The sequence below is a fragment of the Nanorana parkeri genome, unplaced genomic scaffold (genome assembly GCF_000935625.1).
Source record: "Nanorana parkeri isolate BGI_ZX_2015 unplaced genomic scaffold, ASM93562v1 scaffold74, whole genome shotgun sequence".
NCBI classification, from domain to species: Eukaryota; Metazoa; Chordata; class Amphibia; order Anura; family Dicroglossidae; genus Nanorana; species Nanorana parkeri.
In genome coordinates this window covers 1848459-1872883 of record NW_017306342.1, presented here as the reverse complement: position 1 = coordinate 1872883, position 24425 = coordinate 1848459, and the positions used below count along the sequence as shown (strand labels likewise).

Genomic DNA, 24425 nt, shown 5'->3' with positions numbered 1-24425 from the left:
TGTTTAAAAAAAAAAAAGGGGGGGGGGGGGGGGGGTTATACCCCATTTATTAATTCAGTAACACTTTTGCATAGTGTAAAGATATCCTATCTTCCGTTGTATATTTTGTATATATTAGGCTTTAGGGAGACCATACTTTTACTCCTAAAGACTCACTAGAAGAATGAACACAAACCTAATACAGGCACAAATGCCTTTCCCGTACTTACTGCTCCCCCACAGAATCTAACAAATGTTGGCGCACCATACCACTGCAAAACGATTGTCCTTAATACAGGACTATTTTTATAGATAACATGATGAGAGATGCAAAATTATAACCACAAATCTACTAGTTTAATCTTTTATGCTTGTAAATGTGTACACACCAACTGGGCAATGTAAACTCTTTTTAAAAGACTGATGCGTTCAAATAGGAGGCCACTTCAAAGGAAGTTTGACTTAAGTCAGAACTCCTAACCTGTAACTTGGTTCTGGACCAGGGGCTTGCATGAATTGCAGTCTCTATATTTCCCCTTACAAAAGATGTTTTTAAATATCTAGCTTGATCCCCTCCCTCTAGATATAGTCTTCCGATAAAACTCACTAGTCTCTTGCTATGCATCTAATCACCTCTGTTCACAAATTAAACATCTGGAGTCGGTGGAAGGAACTGCATCAAGTACAATGGACTTAACTTTCTATTGATATCCACACAATCTGTACACCTAAATTAACTTTATCATTTAGATCAAGTTTATTGTATCTGCAGAAGATTTTGAAGTCTCCTGGTCTGACCATGCTATGATGATATTTTTATTTCATGGCATATATTAAATGCCGCCTATGGAGCTTTGGATACTAACTGATTCCTTACTGATGGAGTTGATTTACTTAAGGCAAATAGGCTGTTCACTTTGCAAGGGAATCTTCCCTTGGCTTAGTGAATGTGCTTAAAATTCACGTTGCAAAGAACACTCAATCACGTGCAAAGATAAAAAGAGTAGTGCTGCTTGTACATGATTGGATGATAGAAGTCAGCAGAGCTTCCCCTCATTAACTGGTCCCTGGTCCTGGTCATCTGCGGCTGTCTGGACCTCTCCTGCTTTCTGCACGGGTTTGTAAGTGCACAAGGTTCAGCATTATATCCTGAGCTATGTTATCCCTGACACTGTAATAGGCCCCTTCATCTGAAGGGCCTGACACAGACAGCCTGAAACTCTGTCCTCTACTTGAGTCTTTACACTGCTCAGAATCTTCCTTTGGTCTATAAGGTATAGTTCCCTGCTATCCTGAGACAATTTCACCACAGTTATGCAGAGTATTAGGTGACAAATTTCAACCCTGATTGCTGATTCTTTTTGCAGAGGCCAAAAGTGTGCTTCCATGGCTTCCCCTACAGCATCTATATCTGATCTGCCTGCGGCATTGGTGGCCTCTACTGCTATGATCTTGTTCTTAGTATTGCTTTTCTACAAATCTGAGACTTCCTGGAAATGAGAAGAGTTATACCCTCTGGTAACTTTTTTGTTTGCCATTGTCCAAAGCTGCCTGTAGGCGGAAGTATAACCCAATTGTCTCTGACAACGTGTGTGCTTCAATGAATTCCGAAAAATGATGTTCATGGCAAGTACAAAAATCCAATTATCCACACATTATCCCTGCTCATCACAAAACATATCTCTAAAATAGCAGGACTGTTTTTCAAAATTAAATGAACAGATCGTAGGCACAGCATTCCTGACAAAGCTGAAAGCGGAGCTGAACACTCTTGTAACCCACGGCACAGAAAAAATCCTAAGATACACAGGAGCTCATTACTGTAAGAAATTAGAAAATATTTTTTTATTAGCCTGTAAATATAAAGCACTGGACAGGCTCTTTCATTTACAACTTGGTTGGAATTCTTTTACAGTTTAAGAAATGCTATGTTAATCTCATGGATGTCACAATCACAGTTAAATTAAAACTCTAACACCTCATAAGCAAAATTGTAAAATAAGTTTCGTTACCTAAAGTTACAGCAGTAGGAAAATTATCTTTAAGTGTTCCAGTGATAAATGAAAAGGTTGTATCATCCTTAATATATTTGAAGGATTCCGACCTACGATGTCTACACAGACCTCTACTACAAAAAATGTTGTAGTAGGTTTCTAAACTGTACTTCTTTTTTAATTTGAAGGTAAGCATCCTTCAGCCCAAAATATATTGTTCTTTGTAGTAGTTACAGTCAATTCTCATTGCTTAGTTTTAGATATCACAATCAACTGGACGTTTCCCCACTCATCCAAGTGGCTTCCTTAGTTCAAATGTGTGTCAGGAACATACCTCAACCTAGTCACTTTAATTCAATCACCATGGTGTTATGAAATATGTCAAGGTGGATTTTAATTGTTTAAGAACATGACTGGAGGTGTGAAAAAAGTTGTGAACGGTTTTATTTGAGTTGCCTATTTAGGTATAAATGCTGGGATATGCTCCCAATAAGCATCTCAATCAAACGAAAAACTTAGACAAGTAATGTGGTCCATCTCAATGTGACTTATTACTAATAGCAATACCATTACCAGGATTAATTAGAACCTTCATAGATTATTAAAAGTGATCCCTAACAGGTAGGTTCACACCAGTAAGTGTGCATTTATTCCTGGCTGACAATACACTAACAACATAGGGCAAGCATTAAACATACATTACAACAAGCTCAAATGCCTTCTGTCCTTCTACTTCTGATCACAAATAAGGTAATCAATACAGTAGACTGGCAATACCTGGGGCTGAACTTTTTGTATTTTGAAAACTTCTGGACAGTTCTTGAGTATAGTCAGAAGAAGTCTTTATTTTATTCTTACAGAAAAGGGTATGGCACCCAAGCACTCCAAAAGATTTACCAACTGAATGATTATCAGTAAAGCCAGAATGTCAGCAACACGTAAATTAGAGTTCCACATAGAGTGTGGTTTTGGGGCTCGGTGAGGGTTTAGTCATCTGTACACTGTCGCCATACTAAAAAGGAGCCTATTGTGACCCCCAGTATGATTATAATGTTGAATAACTGTTCACATGATGTAGACTGAAATAATGATGATACCATCACACCTAAAAACCTAAAAGTAAAACCCATGTGGCTGACTCCAATGTTAAAAAAGCCATAAACAATAAGAAAAGGGCGTTTAAACAATATGAAAATGAAGGAACACTGTCATCATTTGAAAGCTACAAAGAATATAATAACATATGTAAAAAGGAAATAAAGCTTGCAAAGATTCAAAACGAACGACAGGTTGCAAAAGATTGCATGACTAACCCCAAAAAATTATTTAAATATATTAATAGTAAAAAAAAATCAGGTCGGAACATGTTGGCCCCTTAAAAGATAACACAGAGTTGGTATCTGCGCACAAAGAGAAGAAAAATCTATTAAATACTTTCTTCAGCTCTGTGCACACCAAGGAACAGGATGTAACTCAAGTCCATAATGGGGATAGCAGTGCCATAGCCTCTACTGAACCACAATGGTTGACTATTGATATGGTCCAGAAACAGTTGGACAAAATTAAGATGAACAAAGCACCTGGACCAGATGGCTTACACCCATGTGTCCTTAAAGAATTGAGCTTTGTAATTTCAAAGCCATTGTATCTAATTTTTAGAGACTCTCTAATGACTGGCTTGGTACCGATGGATTGGCGCAAAGCCAATGTGGTGCCTATATTTAAAAAGGGATCAAAGTCTTTACCAAGTAATTACAGACCTGTACGTTTAACCTCAATAGTTGGCAAGATACTTGAAAGTTTGATCAAGGATCACATGCAATTGTTTCTGCTTGAAAATAATATTATAAGCGATAGTCAGCACGGATTCACAAAAGACAGAAGTTGTCAAACAAACCTACTTTCTTTTTATGAGGAAGTGAGTAATAAATTGGACAGAGGAATGGCTGTGGATATAGTATATTCGGGGGTCTATTCACGAAAAAGCTGAAGGATCTAGCCGTAGCTTCGGCCGATCCTTCGCCTAGCTTCGGCCTCAGGACCCCTTCGGTTCAATAGAACCCAAGGGCTGCTGTGCGGGCTATTCTCAATAGCCCGTACAGCTCCCGAACTTAGCCGAGCGGCTCAGTTGAGCCGAAGGCATATGCCTCGGCTGAGCTGCGCTGAAAGCCTGCTTCTGTCAGCTGGGCGGAGCCAGACGTGATCTTATGGCTGGCTCCAGCCACTTGCAGAGAGATCAGCGTCCCTGGTTACCAGCTAACCAGGGACACTGATCTCCAGACAGCAAACTCTCACGGGCGCTCCGGGAGTCTCCCGCTCCCGGCCGCCCAGGAGAGAAACATTGATTTTTCTTTTTTTTTTCTTTATTCTGACACGGAGCCGATAGCATTGATAGATTCATATTGGCTATTTCAATTTGCAATAGCCAATAGTAAACTAGTATTGCACCCGCCCTCTGCTGCAGTTCTCCATCAGGTCCATCAGCCGAGGGCGGGTGCAATGCTAGTTTACTATTGGCTATTGCAAATTGAAATAGCCAATAGGAATCTAGCAATGCATTCCTACGGCTCCGTGTCAGAATAAAGAAAAAAAAAGAAAAAGCAGTGTTTCTCTCCTGGACGGCCGGGAGCGGGAGACTCCCAGAGCGCCCGGGAGAGTTTTTTTTTTTGATGGCAGCAGAACCGCCGGCCAATAGAAAACTGTTGGGCGGAGCTAGCTGTCATTGCTAGCTCCGCACAATCGTTTTGTATTTATTTTTTTGTACTTTTTAAACTATTTTTCTGTTCTGCTCGATCCCTCTGAGGAGCATTTGTTTGTTGTTTGTTGCTTTAATGTCACACTGCTAGAGCTGTTTAATTAACTTTTTAAGTCCATATTTTAATTGTATTTAAATTTTTTTTAGGATGGTTTAAGAAGACTTTCAGGGAATGAGTACTTATTCTCATCAAAACGTAAGTTCTTCTCATAGGTCATCTTAGACCATTAATCATTTTTGTTGAAATGATCACTAATTTACTAAATTCTCTTGTGTTTTGCTGTCATTGTAACAGAAGTCCATCCGTCTTCTGGGCACCTAATCTCCTCTCTCACCCTTTCTGACATCCCACCGCGGATAGCAAAAGCAATGGAGAATGAAGAAAATTGGGAATTTAATATTTTTGAACTAGAGGCTGCTACTCATAAAAGGTGTAATATACAACTAACTTAGCCATATAGTGTGTCTGCTTATACAAAAGTAGTGATAAATAAAGGTATTTCACCGGCACACACTTTTCAAGTGTGTAACGGTGAAATACCTTTATTTATCACTAGTGTTTGCACGGCGCCTTCCGTGTGGTCACCTTGAGCACCACGTATACCTTGTGGACTTTGAGACCGTGGTAGTGCGAATGGGATTTTGACTTTGCTGCTTATACAAAACATTGTTTTATTATAAGCCCTGGAATTCCCCTAATGATAGACAACATCAAAGACAGACATTTCAAGTTACCTATAACAAGTTTCTGACTGATCTTTAAGAGGATCTCTTTAGAGATCTCTTACCATCTGAAAAAAAACATTGAAAAAGTGGGACTTCTTGAGACCTGTAGTTCTGCAGATTGACATGGGGCATAGTATTTTCTTTCAATGAGAAAGGCCAGAAAGGCATGTCTCCAAATCTCATTGATATCAAAGTTTTGTTTAATAAAGTGGTACAAAGTACTGTAATCCATAACAAGCAATTACTGGAGCTTTTTTTCACATTGGTTGTTATTGGTTCTTGGATACCTCCCCATATTGTTTGAAATAAACCAGAGAATGGCATACAAAACTCAGGAATCAGCTTCTAACATTATTTTACAAACATAGGTAGTTCAAACTGAACATATGGTGAAAAACATCAAAACAATTAGTGCATACAGAGCTGACGTTCTTTGCAAATCTATTCATTTTCAGTAAAAATCCAGCTTACTTTTCATGTTCTTAGCCTTCCTGTTGACCCTTTAACATTGCGTGCAGCCTCCTTGTCCAGTACGTAGGCTCAAGAGGGGGGGCCAAGCTTGACTAAAAGTCAGGATTTGCATATTTAAATGTAACTAACTGTCTCTAGATCTACTGACTGTTTTGACATGCAGTTTGTACTGCTTGTGCATTTTTTTCATTCAATGCTTCATTTGAACTTTTCAAGGTTGTGAAAGGTTTTGACTATTTGGAATACAGAAAACTTAAAAATGAGTGGCTGCTGTGGTACTGAATAAGGCTGTTAAGTGTTTCTGGCATTTTCAAATTGTGAGTTGAAGATGACCCATTTTAATTATACCTGCACCACTTTCTCATAAGCTGAAAATGCATAAAACTACATCTGTGTCAATGGACCCTACTTTTTACATCACATGAAGGCCTAGAAATTCAAAATAATGATTAAGATCAGCAGTTGTGCAGTCTGTTTAAACATTTCTGTCCCGGCCTGGTTAGATTTTCCTGTCCTATAGCCATTGTTTGCTGTCATCAAAGTGTTTAGGAGATTGTGGTTCTTGGATGCCATAATTCTGCAGTAATTTCTTAATATGCAGTGCATCTGATATGTGTAGATATGTATAGGTGCAGAATTCTAATACAGTTAAGATTTTTTTGAGTTTACATGCTAATATACTGGAGCTGTTAAATGGTTTTTCCTGTACGCTTATTCACTACCTTCTTGAACGCCATAATAGTTAAGGTGGTATTTCCTATATGGTTCCAGTTTTTATGTGATCATTCATCGTAAAAGTCTTCTTCTGCACAGTGGTGGGTAGGTGGCCTAAACCATTATGCATTATGGCCTTACAGAGACTCCAAACCTCCAGCTTCTTGAGAATGTGGAAGACAGACGAGTAATGGGATTTACATGCCACTGCAGCTTTGTTATTAAGAGTAACAGACCAGTAATTAATCCAGAAGAGTAATTTATAAGTTAAACATTACATGGTGCTAGATGAAGGAGGTTACATGGGGTAAATCTGGGTGGTAGGAGTCTGAGGCAGGACCAAGTTTGAAGATAGCAGTGAAAAAGGTGCCTGGTGTATAATTTATGTTACGTATGTCAGAGTATTGTAGTTATCATTTTTCTTCTCTATTATGTAGCATTTTTGAAAGTTTCCATTTTTTTCCTCTGACAGCATGAATTTTCTCTTTTCACACAGGCCCTTAGTGTACCTTGGCCTCAAACTGTTTGCTCGATTTGAGGTTTGTCAATTCTTGAATTGCTCAGAAGTAACGTTAAGATCTTGGCTTCACATTATTGAGTCAAACTACCATTCAAGCAATTCTTATCATAACTCAACACATTCCGCTGATGTCTTACATGCCACTGCTTACTTCCTGTGCAAAGAAAGGGTAAAGGTAAGCTACAAATGGATCATTTAAGTGCCCTTAAAGGCTTTCATGTCTACCTGAACACGGTTAATATTATTAGGATGCTGTTGGCTGTAACACAGAGTACAGTTAGGAATGTGTGGCAGTTGGACAGTGATCACATAACTCATTCCAAGTTGATACTGATGAGTAATTATATCATAAATTACTTACCTTGCTTCATATCTTCCAACCTCCATATGTTAGGGAATACATGAGTATTAGAGGAATTGAGTCTCTCCACATTATTAGGCATTGTAACACACCTAAAAATGTGCATACAGTAGTAACTCCATGCTTTATCCCTTATACTAACATAATTTTTCTCAGGTTACCACAGATCAGTTGTTACCCACAAACAGCGGAGGCAGCTGTTTTGTAGGTTAGGAACTAATGTTCAAACTATTGTTACCCAGTGGAGGCATCTGTTTTGTGGATTAGGATGCAATGTTCCAACTATTAACTCTGTAGAAACTGTAGTCATTATGTACTTTTGATCCATCCAGATGGAAGAAATTCTGGTCTGAAAGGTTTTTACCTCTGTTATAAAGTGCACAATCTAGCTATCCGTCCATGGTACATGTTTCTGACACACATCAAGCACTCAATGTCATCTGGGGTAGTTAAGGTATCGATTGACACCTATTAGGCACATGCTGGCACCTTTGGAAGGTAAGGTGTATTACTCATAACGAATACAGTGTTGATTTACTAAAGGCAAATAGGATGTTCACTTTGCAAGGGAATTTGCACTTTGCAGGGGAAGTTTCCCTAGTTTGGTGAATGTGGTGAAATTTCACTTTGCAAAGAATACTCAATCATGTCCAAGGAAAATAAAAATAAACTATTTTTGATGGCATATGATTGGGTGATAGAAGTCAGCAGCTTCAACACATGCACTAAACTAAGGGGAATCTCCCCCTGCAAAGAAAATGACCTTGCTAAATGAACAGCTTATTTATCTTTAGTAAATGAACTCCTCTGACTTCTGGGATAGTAAAGGTATATTGGCACCCATTAAGCACTGCCTGGCTCTTGGGCTAGGTAAGGTATATCGACACACACAACAACTCAGAAAAGTGTCACTTTTGAATTGTGTAACTATGCTTTAAACTGAACACAACTTGTAATATTTGTTGTAGCTGATCCTGTAGTGCATTTTTTATGTCCTAGAGGAGCACATTCCAATTGTCATAATTTTCCCAAATGTGCCAGACTGAGCTATTAGTGATTCTTGTCTCTTTTCAGCAAAGCTTGGATCCAATTGATGTGGTTGCTGCTCTTATTGCTGCCACTGTTCATGATGTGGATCATCCAGGGAGAACAAACTCTTTCCTCTGCAATGCTGGGAGTGAGTTGGCTATCCTTTACAATGACACGGCGGTGCTGGAGAGTCATCATGCAGCACTGGCTTTCCAGCTGACCACGAGAGATGACAAGTGCAATATATTCAAAAACATGGAGAGGTAAGACACGGAACAAAACCACTTTAATGGGCTCTTCTATTTGACAGCAGGCATGGAAAATAACTTGCAAATGAGTCACTGAAATAACGATTTCACTGTACATGTGTTTGATAGCAAGATTAGATAGGAAGTAGCAGAACAACTATAAGGTGTTCTGCTGCAAAGGCATGTATAATTAATCAATTCAGGCCATATTGGTTTAAACAGATTAAAGTGACATTAAAGTCAAAAATGTTTTTCCCTCCCCCCAATGTTAATGTCAGCACTTACCTTAAATGATGTGTCTTAATCCGATCTTCTTCTTCTTTCTTGTCCTTTTCATCTGTCCCTCCAGCGCTGCGGTGGGTCTCCGATCCAGCGCTGACTCCTCTGGGCTTGCGGGCATTTCCTCTCCAACGGTGTCTGCATGCGGGTGCACGCGTTCATAGACTTACCTTGTGTCTCTCCTTGCGTCCCGGCCGAAAATGTGATCTGCGCATTCGCCCGCCCCAAGATGCTTTGCGGTCGCCCGAGATTTTTCACATTTTCGGACGGAAGCGCGGGGAAGACACGGGTAAGTATTAATCCTTTTCAAAGCGTTTTTATTTGTTTTTTTTTACACTTTTTGCTTATATTAAAGGCTTGCTAGCAGTAGATACATGCAAAAGCACCCGCTTTAATTATCTTTTAAATACTATATATAGCCATTTAAACACCTAACCTTTAATTGGTTAAGGATAAAACATTATTCTTTAATTTCAGAAGTCTAAGATGACCATGATAACGGGTGTCTATCAGCAGGAAACAGTCAGACCTTTAGACATTCCTTTACTTGATATGCTTGTACTATATGTGTCAGGCAGTGGTGGATACAAACTCTTCTAGCCTTTTTGGATCTCTTGTTGATCTAGTCTCCTGAGATCTTATGATTGTTTGCACTGCTTACATGATAAAATTATTTGTATTGTGCAACAGTCTTACCCTATGTGTATCTGTTGGTGGACTCATGGACTAAAGCCCAAGATGTGAAAACAAAATTCACATTTAAAGAAAAGAGGAGTTTGGAGAAATATAAAGGAAACACAATGTAAAGTGACATACAATGATTCTAAAATATATAGAACTGTAGAAAATGAAAATTATACAGCCACTGTGATGATACAGCGCACCGATGATGTGACATGTTAAATGGTAAAAGGCGGTGGGTTATATAGAGGAGATTATGTCGTTTCAAAGATGGGAAGGGGATTGGGTGGAGGTGGGAGTCAGGATCAGAATAAATGGCAGGTCTAGAAAACTGGAAAACAGAGCTGAACCATGTTTGCACAGTTTACTTTAAGTCTTTGGACACTGGCTATATTTTGCCATAAACGTAGCAGTTTTGGGTGTAGCCGAGCTTTACAAAATCTCTAACATTCCAAATACTGCTCTGCTTGCTGGTAATACATTTTACTCGGCTAATAGCTATACTGCTGGTATTACCACTTCTTTGTAATTCTGCTAGTACGTGCCTAAAGTGCCATCACTCTATTTTTAACTCTACGTACCGGCTGGATAACATTTTATGTGTTTCTTTTGTGTTCTTGTAACAGGAATGAATACCGTACATTACGGCAAGCAATTATCGACATGGTTTTAGCAACAGAGATGACAAAGCACTTTGAACATGTCAACAAGTTTGTCAACAGCATCAATAAGCCATTGGCATCTGTTGAAGAGAATGAGGTGTGTAAGACTGTGCCTAAAAACCAGGTGAAGCCAGAACTAAAATGACCTAATGTACTACCATGCTACCATGTACTGTGCAGCCTAATATTCATGTCATTAGTTGTTACAGGCTAAAGAGAGTCTGTCCACAGTCTGTAATGAAATGCAGCAAAGTCTTCAAGTGCCTTCCCTTCAGAACATTATCTTAAAAGACTATTCCTTATACCCTTACATCAAAAGGCATCACTTGTATTATCCTATCTATTACTGATGACACATATGCAGCAAGAGGAGAAAGAAAAAATTAATATGCATTATTTTTTTTCATGAACTGACTAAAAAGGTATTGCTCTGGGAGAATGATCATGAAGCCAGGCATCCAGCTTTTTCAGGAGGATGTCAGCATTGCAGCCGACCCCGTTATTTCGTAAAAGGTTTCTGTTAAAAAAATCATCATTAGAGAAATAGAGAGGCTGCGATTACTGGCTTCCTTTGGCAGAAGAAGCCATTGTCCTCATTGGCATGGGGACAAGGTGCTTTTCTAGGGGGACCCCTGGAAAGGCACCCTCCCAATGCAGAGGGCATTTGGCCTGGTATTCAGAGAGCATTCAGGGAGGGGGGAGGCGCTTGCTCGTACCCCGCTTTCCTGCCCTGTCAGGCCTGTGCTAGGATTAAGGGTCTGGTTTGGAATTTTAGGGGGGACCCCACTTTTTTCCCCACATTTTTTGGGGGTGGGGTTCCTCCATAAAATTCCTACCAGACATAAAGGGCCTGCTATGACGTTTGGGGGGAACCCCACAGATTTTTTTTTTACTTTTTAACTTGGGATCCCTCCTAACCCTTCTACCAGACCTAAAGGGTCTGGTATGGATCGGGACAGGGATCCTACGCGAACAGCAGCGAGTGAACTGCTATGTGTTCGGCTCAGCCAATCCAGATGTTGGATCGGCCGAGTCGAACGGGTTCTTCACTTCGGCTCAGCCAGACATGCTGAGCATGTTCGGCTGAACCGAAGGGAGCCGAAGCCAGCCGGTGTACATAGTTCGGCTCCCTTCACTTCGGCTCGGTTATTCACTCGACTGCCTTCGACAGCTTAGTGAATAACCCCCTAAATGTTTTACTGCGTACACCAGCTCATGCTTGCCGTAACTGTGGAGTTACTTCAGATGAATAATTAACTTCACAGTCACTTTTAAATCTCAATCATTACAATGTTTTTAAGGTTTCATTCAAAGAAAAAAAACATGGTGACCTAGCTGACTGGCTGTATGCTTATAAATTTGTTTCCAACACACAACTAATAAAGATATGGATGTGTCATGTTTCTCTTTGACCTTTCTCATCTGCATACTTTGTTATGGATCAGTGATACATAACACATTAAAGAAAGTGGATCAGCATAGCAATCAATTAAATGAGAACTACGAGGTGAGTGATTTAGACTCATCCTCATAGTTAGAGCCAACGTGTTACATTGAAACTGTCACGCATCTGCTCTATTGATCGGGAAGTGAGCGAACACATACCGTCGCTCATTCACCTCCCAATTACCTCCCTGCAGAGAGCGCTGACTGTCACCGGTCCCGGCAGGGATTCCCCCCTCCTCTCACTAATCCTTCCTCCAGCGCTGACTGGAGGAGCGGACAGGGGAGGGGCGGGCACAGCTGTCTCTGCCTCTATAAAGGCAGAGGCCACTGTCAATCACCTAGGTAGGTGGATCTCGACAGTATTATCGGGAACCGTCCCGGCTGCATCGCTCTCAGTATATAGCTCACTATATATTGAGCTTTGGGTCATGGGAGGACGTTAGTATATGTCATCCCATGATCCTAAAGAGAACTATTGGATAAAAAGGTTACCTCATAGTTCTCTTTTAACCAGCAACCAGAAGAGGGTCAGCAGTGGACGACCCCATTCTTCTCTTGACAGGTTTACTTGAGGTATTATGGTTAGTGAATATTGCTAACTGGGGATATCTTTGATCTTTGGGGCAGGGGAATCACAATAATATAATTGCACTTTATGCTATGACTTTATAGCAAGCATGAACAGGGAAACTTCAGTCGCTGTTGACATCTGGACCTCTTTAATACAGGGAATAGGGGCACAGCACTCCAGCCAATAAGCCTGGTTCATCTATAGATTTACACATTTATACAATGCAGTGGGACTGCACAGTGAAGAAATACATGACCTTTCAGCCAGACATTAACATGTATTCTGATCTATTGTCTTTTTTACTGTGGTAAGTTGTTTGTACTTACTTTTTATACAGTTTGTATGAATAGGAGGTTTTTTTAGGTTTTCTAGACAATAACTTCTCTTTTATGCTTTGCATAAGGAAACTTGTAGAATATTTTATGGTACGTACAGGTACCTTAGTTCTGTAACAATGAAGAACAAGACATTTGGGTTATTCATATAAGGATCTGTAGAAATGCTTTGGTATTGTCTATAGCTGTTGAAGCTTGACTCTGGCCAAAACGTTTTCCATTATTGTGGATAAGGGTTAAAACCTTCCTAAGTTTGGGGTTTTTTTTCTATTTCAATAGTTTTGTTAGATTTTAATGCAAAAAAATACAGACAGTACTTGTTACAGTTAGAATTTGTCTTGGAACCTCTGTGTAAGATTTAAAATGATGCCTTCATTAAGATTTCCGATCACTTCTTGTTCTTTCTGACACTTATCAACTAGATTAGAAGTGTGGGAGAATCTCCTCAATGGAAATATAGACAGAGGCTCAGTATTTCTAGAAGAATCTAACTGTATTTGTTGCTGTCAGTGCCCTAATTGGGGAGACTTCTCCTTACTTCTTGTTGTGTCTGACACCTGCATTGGAAGTGAGGAAGAATCTCCCCAATCGCCACAAAAAAGATTAATTGCTGCCTATATCTCCCCTTAATATTTCAGACATGCACATAGGCAGCAGTTAAAACCGAGGTCAACAATTTAACTATACATGGGCTCCTTTGTCATTTTTATTTTATGAACTGTACTATAGCTGTATTCGCTTGTTTTTGTGCTGCCATTAAATATTTTTGAGGCTTTATAAATGAAAGGAACATGTTCAGAAGTCCCAAAGCTTTGATTGACTCTAGCCTTTAGTATTAACCCCTATGTTTGCCTCTTTTATTTTCCCTCAGAGCACTGGTGAGGATGAGTCTCTTAAAAATGTTTTGACGTCCCCAGAAAATCGGATACTTATAAAGAGGATGCTTATTAAGTGTGCAGACATCTCCAATCCATGCCGAGCACTGGAGCAGTGTATTGAGTGGGCTGGTAGAATATCAGAGGAGTACTTTGCTCAGGTAAAATATACACTTCAGGGCACTCATGCAGACTCATGCACTCATGCAGACTTAAAAAAGATCTAAAGCTAGCAGATAAAGGGGGTTTTTTTTGGTAGAAGATACTTTTATGTATCTTTTGCTAAAAAATTAGTTCCCCTGTCTGCTAGAATTTTTTTGTGTGTACAATATGGGATTGTGGCATATGGGATTCCCATTTAAGCCAGTAATATGTGATCTATATTTAACTGAAATTTTTATTTGCTCTAAATGGGTACCATGTTTTATGGAGGAAAGTAATCCACTTACTATTGTTCTACTCCTTTATGCTTTCTAAGCTCAAGGATCTAGAAGACGATTGTCTCATGTCATTCTAGACAGTGCCATCTGAGCCAAGATTCTTACATTGCCTTGTGAGAAGAGCAGCTCTGTCTGTGACCCTCACTACCTGCCATACATGCTGTGGGTGCCGGATGGGTTTCCTCTGTATCTGCCCCTGATTGTCCTCAAGGATTTTTTTATAGACCCAGAATATGTGATAACTACAAATCCATATTACCCATAAGACCTGTTATATTTTCAGTTATTATAAGAAAATGTAAAACAATTACATCTAAGTGTAAAATAATGTTTTTCTTTTCTGCAGACAGATGAAGAGAAGCAGCAAGGTTTGCCTGTGGTAATGCCCGTGTTTGACAGGAATATGTGTAGTATTCCTAAATCCCAGATTTCATTTGTGGATTATTTCATCACTGACATGTTTGATGCATGGGATGGTAAGATGACATTTTATATTAGGGAATTCATTATGTTATTACATACAGTATTTAAAGGTGCAGACTGACAAACCTTATTGTCAGCGACAGGGATGCTAACTTTTTTTTAAATTAGCCTCACATGATATCTCCTTCTGTTGTATAGCTAAGTGTCAGCAGTGCACTAATGCAGGAGAAAGCTTACAGTGAACGCTTTAGCCAGTGACTGTTCTTATCATTAATTGATGTTATAGAAAAGCATGGTGGTGGGAAGAAATCACCTAACACAGCAGACAAGACCAAGCTAATAAATACACTAAAAAGCACACACTGGGGTTGTTTAACTGAAGCAGCAGAATATTTCCACTTTGCTTAGTGCATAAAGTAAAGCTGTGTTCACTTGAATAATTCCAATTTTGTACGAGGCAAAATTTTATTTTTTATTCCTAACTTCTCCTACATATGATTACATATTCAAAGTCAACTTAGAAACCCTGTCCACATACTATCAATATCAGCGATGGCTGTTTACATACAAGCGTTCGGGCATCTGTAGAGATGCCCGATCGCTTGTAATATGTGGTCGGGTGTGCGCCCCATCCGTCGCCGCTGCTGCTGGCGATCCCGGGCTCCGCTGTTCCCAGTGTGAGCCCGGGACCAGCACAGCAGCTCTGCGGCCGGAGATCAAAAGGAGCTCAGTACACGAGCTCCGTTTTATCTCCTCTTCTCAATGCAGGCATTGATGTGTATTACATCACTGCCTGCATTCCTCTGTCACTCTCCGGTACAGAAACCGGAGAGAAGCTGGTGAAGCAGGTCTCTGCTTCATCAGCTTCTCTGGGGGTCCCAAGGTGACATTAGGGGTCTTAAAGACCCCTGATGTCTCCATAAAGAGGACCTGTCACTGCAAATTGGCTATCACATAGGGAGCTTGTTTGCTCCCTATGTGATAGCAATAAAGTTCAGTGGAAAAAAAAAAAGGTTTAAAAAAATTTAAGTTACAATAAAAATATATAAATCACATATCAAAGCAATAATAAAAAAAAAATTAAAGTCCCCCGCCCCCACATGCACACGCAAACATGCGTCAAGCCCGCCTACGTGCGAAAACGCCGATTACATCCATTGCACCGCACATGTTACATATCGCAGCGAACGTCGGAGTGAGAGCAATAATTCTAGGGTCATCAATCACTGATAACACTAAACTGATGAGCGGTAAAAGCTTTTAAAGCGTCGGCTATGGTCAATTTTGAGTATGGTAGTTTTTTGCGATTTAACGGGTGCACGCAATTTTAAAGCTTGACATGTTTGGTGTCTATTTACCCGACATGACCCTGTCTTTTATATTTTACCAAAAAATTGGGTAATAACAAATGTTTTATAACATAAAGTAGGGATAAGGGGGGTTTTTTTTCAACATTTTCGGTACTTTTTTCATTATATAGTAAAAAAAAGAAAAACCCCAGTTGTGATTAAATACCACCAAAAGAAAGCTCTATCTGTCCCCAAAAAAATTTATAAAATTAATTTCAGTACAGCGTTGCATGTCGGAATAAATGTCAGTCAAAGTATCGCAGCGCTGAATACTGATAAATGGCTAAGGAAGGGGGTGTAAACACCCGGGTCAGCAAGTGGTTAAACAAACATATTTTTATTTTACTTGCAATTTCTTTTTTCCCACTTTGGCACAAATGATGTAATCGTGCCCAAGTATTGCATCCTGGCAAAGTTACCTCAGCAGAGCATTGCTGGGAATCTCATCTGTGGCATTTTCCTCCCTTGAGATGATGTGCATGGTCACATGTCCTAGTTACATGTGCCAAAGTTCCAGGAAGTAAAGGGAGATCTAGTAACCTGCCCTTAGTTAAAATAGCCTCTGTCAACAGAATGGGGAAGAAAAGAGAAATAAGGTATGCAAAAAAAGAAAAATCTGGCAATTATCTAGAAGTATGTGTTTGTAGATTGCCTTTACTAAACATTTCTAAAGGTGCCTTTGTTGTTTTTTTGAAGATATGGATAACGTTCCTCTTTAAGATTGGATTATTGCATACTTTTGTACACCAATCAAAGAAATTTGAATTAGCATGATTAATTTACTTAGATTGTTTTTGATATTTAACTAAAATATTCATAAAAAAGGTAGACCTCAAAGTCAGGCCTCTGCATTCTGCTACTTTCTGCTCAGATGAATTTAAAATCAAATCTATTACAATACCTAATTTATTAAGTAGTTTTTATTTTCCCTCCCACAGCATTTGCTGACTTACCGAACTTAATGCAACATCTGGATAACAACTTCAAATATTGGAAATCACTAGACGAAAAACAGCTTAAAACTCTACGACCGCCCCCAGAATAGCTGACCCCCTTCAGTCAATGAAGCCCATCCTTACAGGGGACCCAGTTCATTGTTGGTAACTTTATCTATGCCAGAGTGTGCTTCACTTTGTGGAAGTTCCATGGATCGTCAGGTCAAAGGTTACCTCCAGTACCCTGCAGTAAACTTAAAAAAACACAATGAAATCAATGAATAAGCCTTTTTTTTTTGCGTTAACTTATATCACAAGTTTAATTACACTGGATTGCTGCAATATCAGTGCCGACGGGTTGTACTCAAAAAATGGGGGGAAAAAACATTGCCAATTTTCTTCATACCTGTATGGAAACATCAAAGATATCTTGGATGAAAGTTTCCTCCAAAAGATGATGCAAAGAAACAAACAAAAACTCAGACTTGCAAGTGAAGGAAAATCATTGTTCGTGTTTCGCGGCTTTGAAGAGAACACTCTGCTTTTTTTTAAAGCACTTATAGTTGTTAACAATCAACACATTAAATGCACTCTTTCTAAAGGAGTTTTTGATCTCTGAAAAATAGATGCACTCTATTTTTTAATATCACAGAAAAGGGGGCAATCATTCACCTCTGCACACTACTGATAGTGAGCTTTCTCAAGGCTGTTTAGTAGCAAATTGTATAAAGAAATAAAAAAAACTACACAGAAGAGTTTTTGAACTTGATCAATAGCATCTATGATTAAAATATGTTTTATTTATTTTATTAGATGTTCAATATTTTCTATGGATTTATAAAAAAATAATAACAAAAAAGCCAACTTTTAGATGCATTACAAATTCACACAATTCATATTCAATACTATACCTTTAATTGATGTACAGACCTTTTATTTTCATATTGCAAATACAGAAATATTATTCAAATGACACATTTGTATTGCACTGTAAGAACTCAATGTGGATGTTTAAACTATCGTTTTGGGGTTTTGATTTACGTTGATTTCAGTTTTTACGGATACTGGATGGTCTCATAGAGGATACTGTGGGGGTGATTTACTAACCTAAACACACACACACACCAGGTGTGTGTGATTTTCACACAGCAAAACGTATTTATCAACCAAAAAGTCTCTAAAAGCATATTTCCACTAATGCCATATATGGAAAAATCATGCACATGATGCATATATAATGCTGCTTCACAGTTTAGACAAAAATGGTTAGCTCATGCATTTACATTCCTGCATTCATCAACGCAAGCAACATAACATAGAGCTAATTTACACATTACCTTGCAATTCATTGCAGGGCTTTCCACAACACACCTGCTGGGTGTGTACACACTACAAAGGTGTTTCGATTCCTCCCATAGATCATGCTGGGAGGGAACACACTACAGAGGTGTATACACTGAAAAGGGGGCAATCATTCACCTCTGCACACTACTGATAGTGAGCTTTCTCAAGGCTGTTTAGTAGCAAATTGTATAAAGAAATAAAAAAAACTACACAGAAGAGTTTTTGAACTTGATCAATAGCATCTATGATTAAAATATGTTTTATTTATTTTATTAGATGTTCAATATTTTCTATGGATTTATAAAAAAATAATAACAAAAAAGCCAACTTTTAGATGCATTACAAATTCACACAATTCATATTCAATACTATACCTTTAATTGATGTACAGACCTTTTATTTTCATATTGCAAATACAGAAATATTATTCAAATGACACATTTGTATTGCACTGTAAGAACTCAATGTGGATGTTTAAACTATCGTTTTGGGGTTTTGATTTACGTTGATTTCAGTTTTTACGGATACTGGATGGTCTCATAGAGGATACTGTGGGGGTGATTTACTAACCTAAACACACACACACACCAGGTGTGTGTGATTTTCACACAGCAAAACGTATTTATCAACCAAAAAGTCTCTAAAAGCATATTTCCACTAATGCCATATATGGAAAAATCATGCACATGATGCATATATAATGCTGCTTCACAGTTTAGACAAAAATGGTTAGCTCATGCATTTACATTCCTGCATTCATCAACGCAAGCAACATAACATAGAGCTAATTTACACATTACCTTGCAATTCATTGCAGGGCTTTCCACAACACACCTGCTGGGTGTGTACACACTACAAAGGTGTTTCGATTCCTCCCATAGATCATGCTGGGAGGGAACACACTACAGAGGTGTATACACGTTCGTGGTGTGTTTAAAAGGTTAGTAAATCAACCCCTGTAGCTTTGATTCCAGTACTACAAGAGGGACATGCTGTACTTTTAATTTGGTGACGGCCCTGATTTACTGTCAGTTAATTTCATCCTGTGATGTCAGTGGACATCTGGAGTTGCTATGCAATGTGTTGGAAGGTCCACTGGCTCCTACAAGGGGAGGATGGCACCTGCTTTTTCTCTCCAACAAATTTTGCAGTTTGGTTCCCTATCAGAAGTCTGCCTTATTTTCTACAATGTTTCTACAATGCATTCCACAGCAGAATGGACAGGGAGATATATATTTAAGCATTTTGTAGCTTCTTTATTTTCTTTTGCAAGGGTATTCCTTAACTCCAGTTTCGAAAGGTATATACCTTCACAGATTAAATAAGACATTCACAATAAGCACCAGTAACAATAAAGTGTATATTTTAAGAATTGTGAACTGTTGATATTTTTTTATTACTTGTGTCTTTTTTTGTATTGTCATAAGCTTCCAGCGTTGGCATAGGACAAGTAAGGCTTTATGGGGCCCAAGCAGCAGCATGCCCTACACATGCAAAATGAATCAGTATGAAACTATGCTGGGCAGAGGTAACCTCCTAGCAACTACAATGTAACACAGTTCAGTTGCCTACACACAATCGTATCTGTATGAGTGTTACATTTTTAAGCCAGTTTGGTCACAAAAATGTTTGGGCTGTGTCACCAAATCCAAAAACAACCCTCTGTGATTACAACTTTATCCACTGCAAAATACAGTAAACTCCCCATTATCCAACACCAACAGGGATAGGTAGATACTACAGGTGCACCAAAATGTAATTTTCAGACCTAAACCGAAAATAAAAAATTTGTCAGGCCAAAACCCCCAATTTTTTTTTCTAACCTTTTTACAAATATTTTTTTATATATTATTATTTTTTTTTTACTTTACTGTTGGGGGGGGGGCTCTGGGAAATATCAGGGGTCTAAACAGACCCCTGATATTTCCCTTTTGAAATAGATAAATAGATTGAGGACACAGAGTCCTCAATCTCTTTTTCTGCAGCCTCTATACTCCTGTCTATTCATAAGTTGAGGATATAGTATGAGTTAGACATGTGCGATTAGTTTCATTCTGAATTGACATTCGTACAAATTTCTGCAAATTATTATTATGTGCAAATCTGTTTAGCCGCTCTAAACATTTACAGCTGTCATTTACAGCTCTCCGCTTCTCTGCACGTTGCTGACATTCTGGACGTTTCCCCGAATGTTAACAAAGTATCAGAATTATATTAAAGAACATTAACAAAGAAAGAAGCTGAGATCTGTGTGTTATTCTGTAACAGTTCTCAGCTTCTTTGCTACATTCGGACTGTTTCCCGAATGTAAACAGGGAAAATGACAGCTGTCAGAGAATGCAGAAAAGTGTTCAACTATTAAAATAAACAATAATAAAAAAGACAGCATAGGGTTCACCCCCCCTATTCATACCAGACCCATTAGGTCTCATAGGAATGTAAAAAAAAAAAAAAGCGTGCAGTTCCCCTGACAATACCAGACCCTTTAGATCTGGTAGGAATCCAATGCCAAAAAAACAAAAACGTGGGGTCCCCCATAAAATTCCATACCAAGCGCCCCCCTCCCTGAACCATACCTGGCCACATGCCCTCGGCATTGGGGGAGTGCTTTTTTCCAGGGAGGACCCAATGGGGACAAGGGCCTCTTTCCCACAACCCTGGCGGCTGAAATTTCGGTGCATCCCTAGTAGATACTGGATAACTGTAGTTTCTGTTGCGTGAGAGTTAATAATAACTCTCAAGCAACCCCCCGCAGCCCCAATTCATCTGCCAGCTGGCAGATAAATGGAAATAGCGGACAGTGGGCAGGAGCAATTGCCAGACTGCTATCAGCTCTTTCAAATTGCAATATCCAGTAGCAGGCTGTCTACTGCACCCACCCACTGAGCAGAGGAGCGGAACTGAGAGAGAACTTTCTCTCTCAGGTCTGCTCCTCTTCTCAGTGGTAGGGCGCAATAGCCAGCCAGCTATTGATTATTGCAATTTGAAATAGCCAATAGCAGGCTGGCTTTTGCTCCCCATTGTTTACATTCTGCTGCGGACCGCGGAATCCAGCCACCGGCCAGAAGAAAGTGTAAACAAAGAACTTAGTTAGAAATTTTGTTTTTTAGTGTCCCTATGTCTATGAAACAACCACAAAAGAAAAATCAAAGACATATTAGTCCTCGATTTTTATATTTTTTTTGCCGGTTGCTTGAGAGTGCTGATTGCTTGAATGCTTGATGATGGGGAGTTTAATGTATTTAAAAATGTGCAATACAAAGTGATGCCCAACCATTTATTGCCTACAACTGTGAACAATGCTATGCATTCTGCTCTTGTATTAATTCTGTAAAACCAATACAACTAGGTTTTCTTTTTTATAAATATTATTGTCAGAATATATAAAGCCTTTCATCTACCCAATCTTATGGTTTAGTCATAGCTAGATACTGCATGGATGAGTCTTCCACTGAATTTTTATTTAGGGGTAAGATTTCCCCAGCAGAGATCTTGATAGAGAGGGGCTGTGTGGACTTTCTAGCATGGTAATCTTAGGATACCATTCCTGGACAGTAACACATGGATGCTGAGGACCATCAGCCTATGGCAGTTCAAAGGCATTCCTCCTGCTTTTCACACAAGATTGTGTATTTTCCATATTATTTAAGACATATCTTTAATATCTAATCTAAATTCAACTACTCTGGTAACCTTATCACAATTAGCTCCCTGTCATTGGAATCCTATCACTTTTTGGTGGCCATATATAGTGAGGTAGGCAAAGCATAGGAAATGGCTTTTAAGGCCCCTTTCACACAAGTAGTCTGATCGGGTCCACCTCTCAGTTTTTCAGGTGGACCTGATCAGATGCCCAATGCTAATCTATGGCACACACTCATGGCTGCCCAGTTACCCCCGACTCCGGCCAGGTGCAGAAAAACAAATGTATCAAAGATCCGTTTTGCTGGACCCGATTGTGCCAGATTGGGAGTAAATGAACACCATGTTCGTTTAAATCCGATTCCCCGTAGACCTACATAGGGTCTGGTCATTTCAGTTTTTTCCATTACTAGAAGATCCGTACATGGATCCCCTCCTAATCAGCCCATGTGAAATGGGCCATAGGCAGCCTTTCTCAACCAGGGTGCCGTGGCCCTTGGGGTGTTTTCTGTCATTGTTGCCATTTTTGCTAAAGTAGGGCTTCTGATGTAAAATCGGAGGACTGTGGTGTGAAAGGGGGGGCTCTTATGTGAAAGAGAGAGGACACCACGTAGTCTTTTTGTTTCTTTGCCTGGGGTCCTCATTAAAACCCATACCAGACCCCTGTCTAGGATATGGGTCTGGTATTGATTTTAGGGGACAACACATTTTTACTTTGTTATTGTTTTTTTGACATTTTAGACTGGGGTGTCTAGAGATTATGCATACTTTTAAAAAGTGACTGAAAAAAGATTGTGAAGATTGCTTTATGGCAATGCTTACAGAGGGGACTCAATAAAGGTATTGCCAGGAGAGTGAAAGTAAGAGAACTTACAATAACAAGTCTTGGGAGATGTCTGAAAAAACCTTAGAAATAGCTGGTGAAATCATGGATGTTCAGGTAGGTGGTTTATTGTTTCTAAAAGCAGAATATTCCCCAGTCTGATATGAAGAGCAGTGAAGCAGCGTTGACTGTTACTGGCAAATTTTGTATAGTAAGTGGCCTTCTACCAAGATGTTTTGTTTCCAACCAAAGGATAGATTTGAAGATGTCTCTCAATGTGAAGTAAGTGTCTTGCTTCCTAATGGTGAGGTTAATCAAACTAATTTAGCACAGCGCATATAGAAATGTCACACTATAAATAGCTAATTTTACAGATCTGATTTCTAGTGGAATAATATTCCATTCTTGTTTATACGCATTGTTGATAACTTGTTCTATTGTACATTAAATACTACCACTGCCCATAATGCTGCACGTATCAAATGCGCTTGGTGATGGAATGCACTGCATGCAGAAAAGACATGCTCTGCTATATAAAGGAAAAACGTACTCCAGCAAATTGTTCTGCGGGTATTTCCTAATCACTGGAAACAGTGCATATAAATACACTGAGATCCATTAATGCCTGACACATTTCTTGGAATCTCACCTTAACTCTAGTTTCCATGGTAACAGATGTAATTGGTGCCAAGTATGGAGCTTCCATATGAATATAGAATAGCATTTCCTATAAAGAAACTGCAGAAGCAGGTTTAAGACTTACATGAGTAAATATTTGATTGAAAATAAAGTGCTTTGTTCTTTTAGATATAGAGAAATATAAAGAAAAATAACATTCTGGAACAAGTTGATATTTTGCAAGCAGAATTAATGTTAAGAGTGTCCTTATCTATGGGTCTCATGTTTGGCTTTATAAATGTGTTTAAATTAGAGGTACACTGAAGTGTAAATTGGAAGTGAAGCCAAGGAAAAAGAACCTTAAAGCTAAACTCCATGCTAAACAAATATTGTCTAAATAGGAGAGCTGCGTGTATTAGTTGATTCTCAGTGTCCTTTGCGTATTTCTTCCAGATCTATGCAGTGATTCAGCATGAAAACAACATTTGCATTTTGCCTCTGTACGGGAATTTCCTGTGGTAAAGACCAGCCACTGCTGCTCTCTTTCCTTGTGCAGGATGACTGGTCTTGCCTCCGCCCCCTGCTGTAGTCACCACTACTTGTACAAACATCTGGGTTTGCAAAATTTGGTGCACACAAAGTGGATTTATAGAATTTGTTGTTATTTATTTAGGGTTTTCTGTCTGAAGGGCAGCTTTACCACTTAAAGTGGAACTCCAACAAAATTCACAATGCCTTTACAAATACCTTGTGATTTATTTATTTTTTTCATTTCAGGGACTATTTTCTTATTTCAGCGAGTCAACAAGCGTCGTTCATAGTGATTGACATTGAATTACATTGATGGATTGTTTTTATTTTATTCTTTATTATGAAAGACTTGTCAAAAACCGACTTTTTTTTTTAATTAAAGGACTTTTTCAAAATGTGTGGTGTGTTTATTTAGATTTACATCTAACCCTTAAGTGAATGAGTAGGTACAAGTACCCTTTACTCATTTAAAAGGGGGTGGCATCTGGGTCCCCCCTTAATTAGGGGACCCCCCACAACCACTGGGCCAGGGTTGTGGGAAAGAGGCCCCAGCGGCATGGGGACACCCTACCAATGCCGATGGCATGTGGGCTGGTATGGCATGGAGGGGGTGCTTGATCGTCTCCCCCTTCACTGGGCCTGTGCTCAGATGTAGGGTCTGGTATGAATTTGGG

At 39.2% G+C, this 24425-nt stretch overlaps 1 protein-coding gene across 4 annotated transcripts in view; it reads left to right on the top strand.

Moving 5' to 3' along the window:
- The window catches only part of PDE8A (phosphodiesterase 8A), a 213656-nt gene extending 196017 nt beyond the window's left edge, over positions 1 to 17639 (top strand). For 2 of the 4 annotated variants that reach the window (XM_018576709.1, XM_018576708.1), the window contains exons 15-22: positions 4876 to 4924; positions 5024 to 5159; positions 7136 to 7334; positions 8595 to 8812; positions 10384 to 10516; positions 13643 to 13807; positions 14433 to 14562; positions 16797 to 17639. In XM_018576709.1, the coding sequence (XP_018432211.1) occupies positions 4876 to 4924; positions 5024 to 5159; positions 7136 to 7334; positions 8595 to 8812; positions 10384 to 10516; positions 13643 to 13807; positions 14433 to 14562; positions 16797 to 16903 (1137 nt within the window). In that variant the 3' untranslated portion in view covers positions 16904 to 17639. Of the gene's footprint in view, positions 1 to 4875; positions 4925 to 5023; positions 5160 to 7135; positions 7335 to 8594; positions 8813 to 10383; positions 10529 to 12550; positions 12557 to 13642; positions 13808 to 14432; positions 14563 to 16796 lie in introns of all 4 variants that reach the window. The other 2 variants (XM_018576706.1, XM_018576707.1) reach the window with 2 other exon arrangements.
- Positions 17640 to 24425: the final 6786 nt, after the last annotated feature.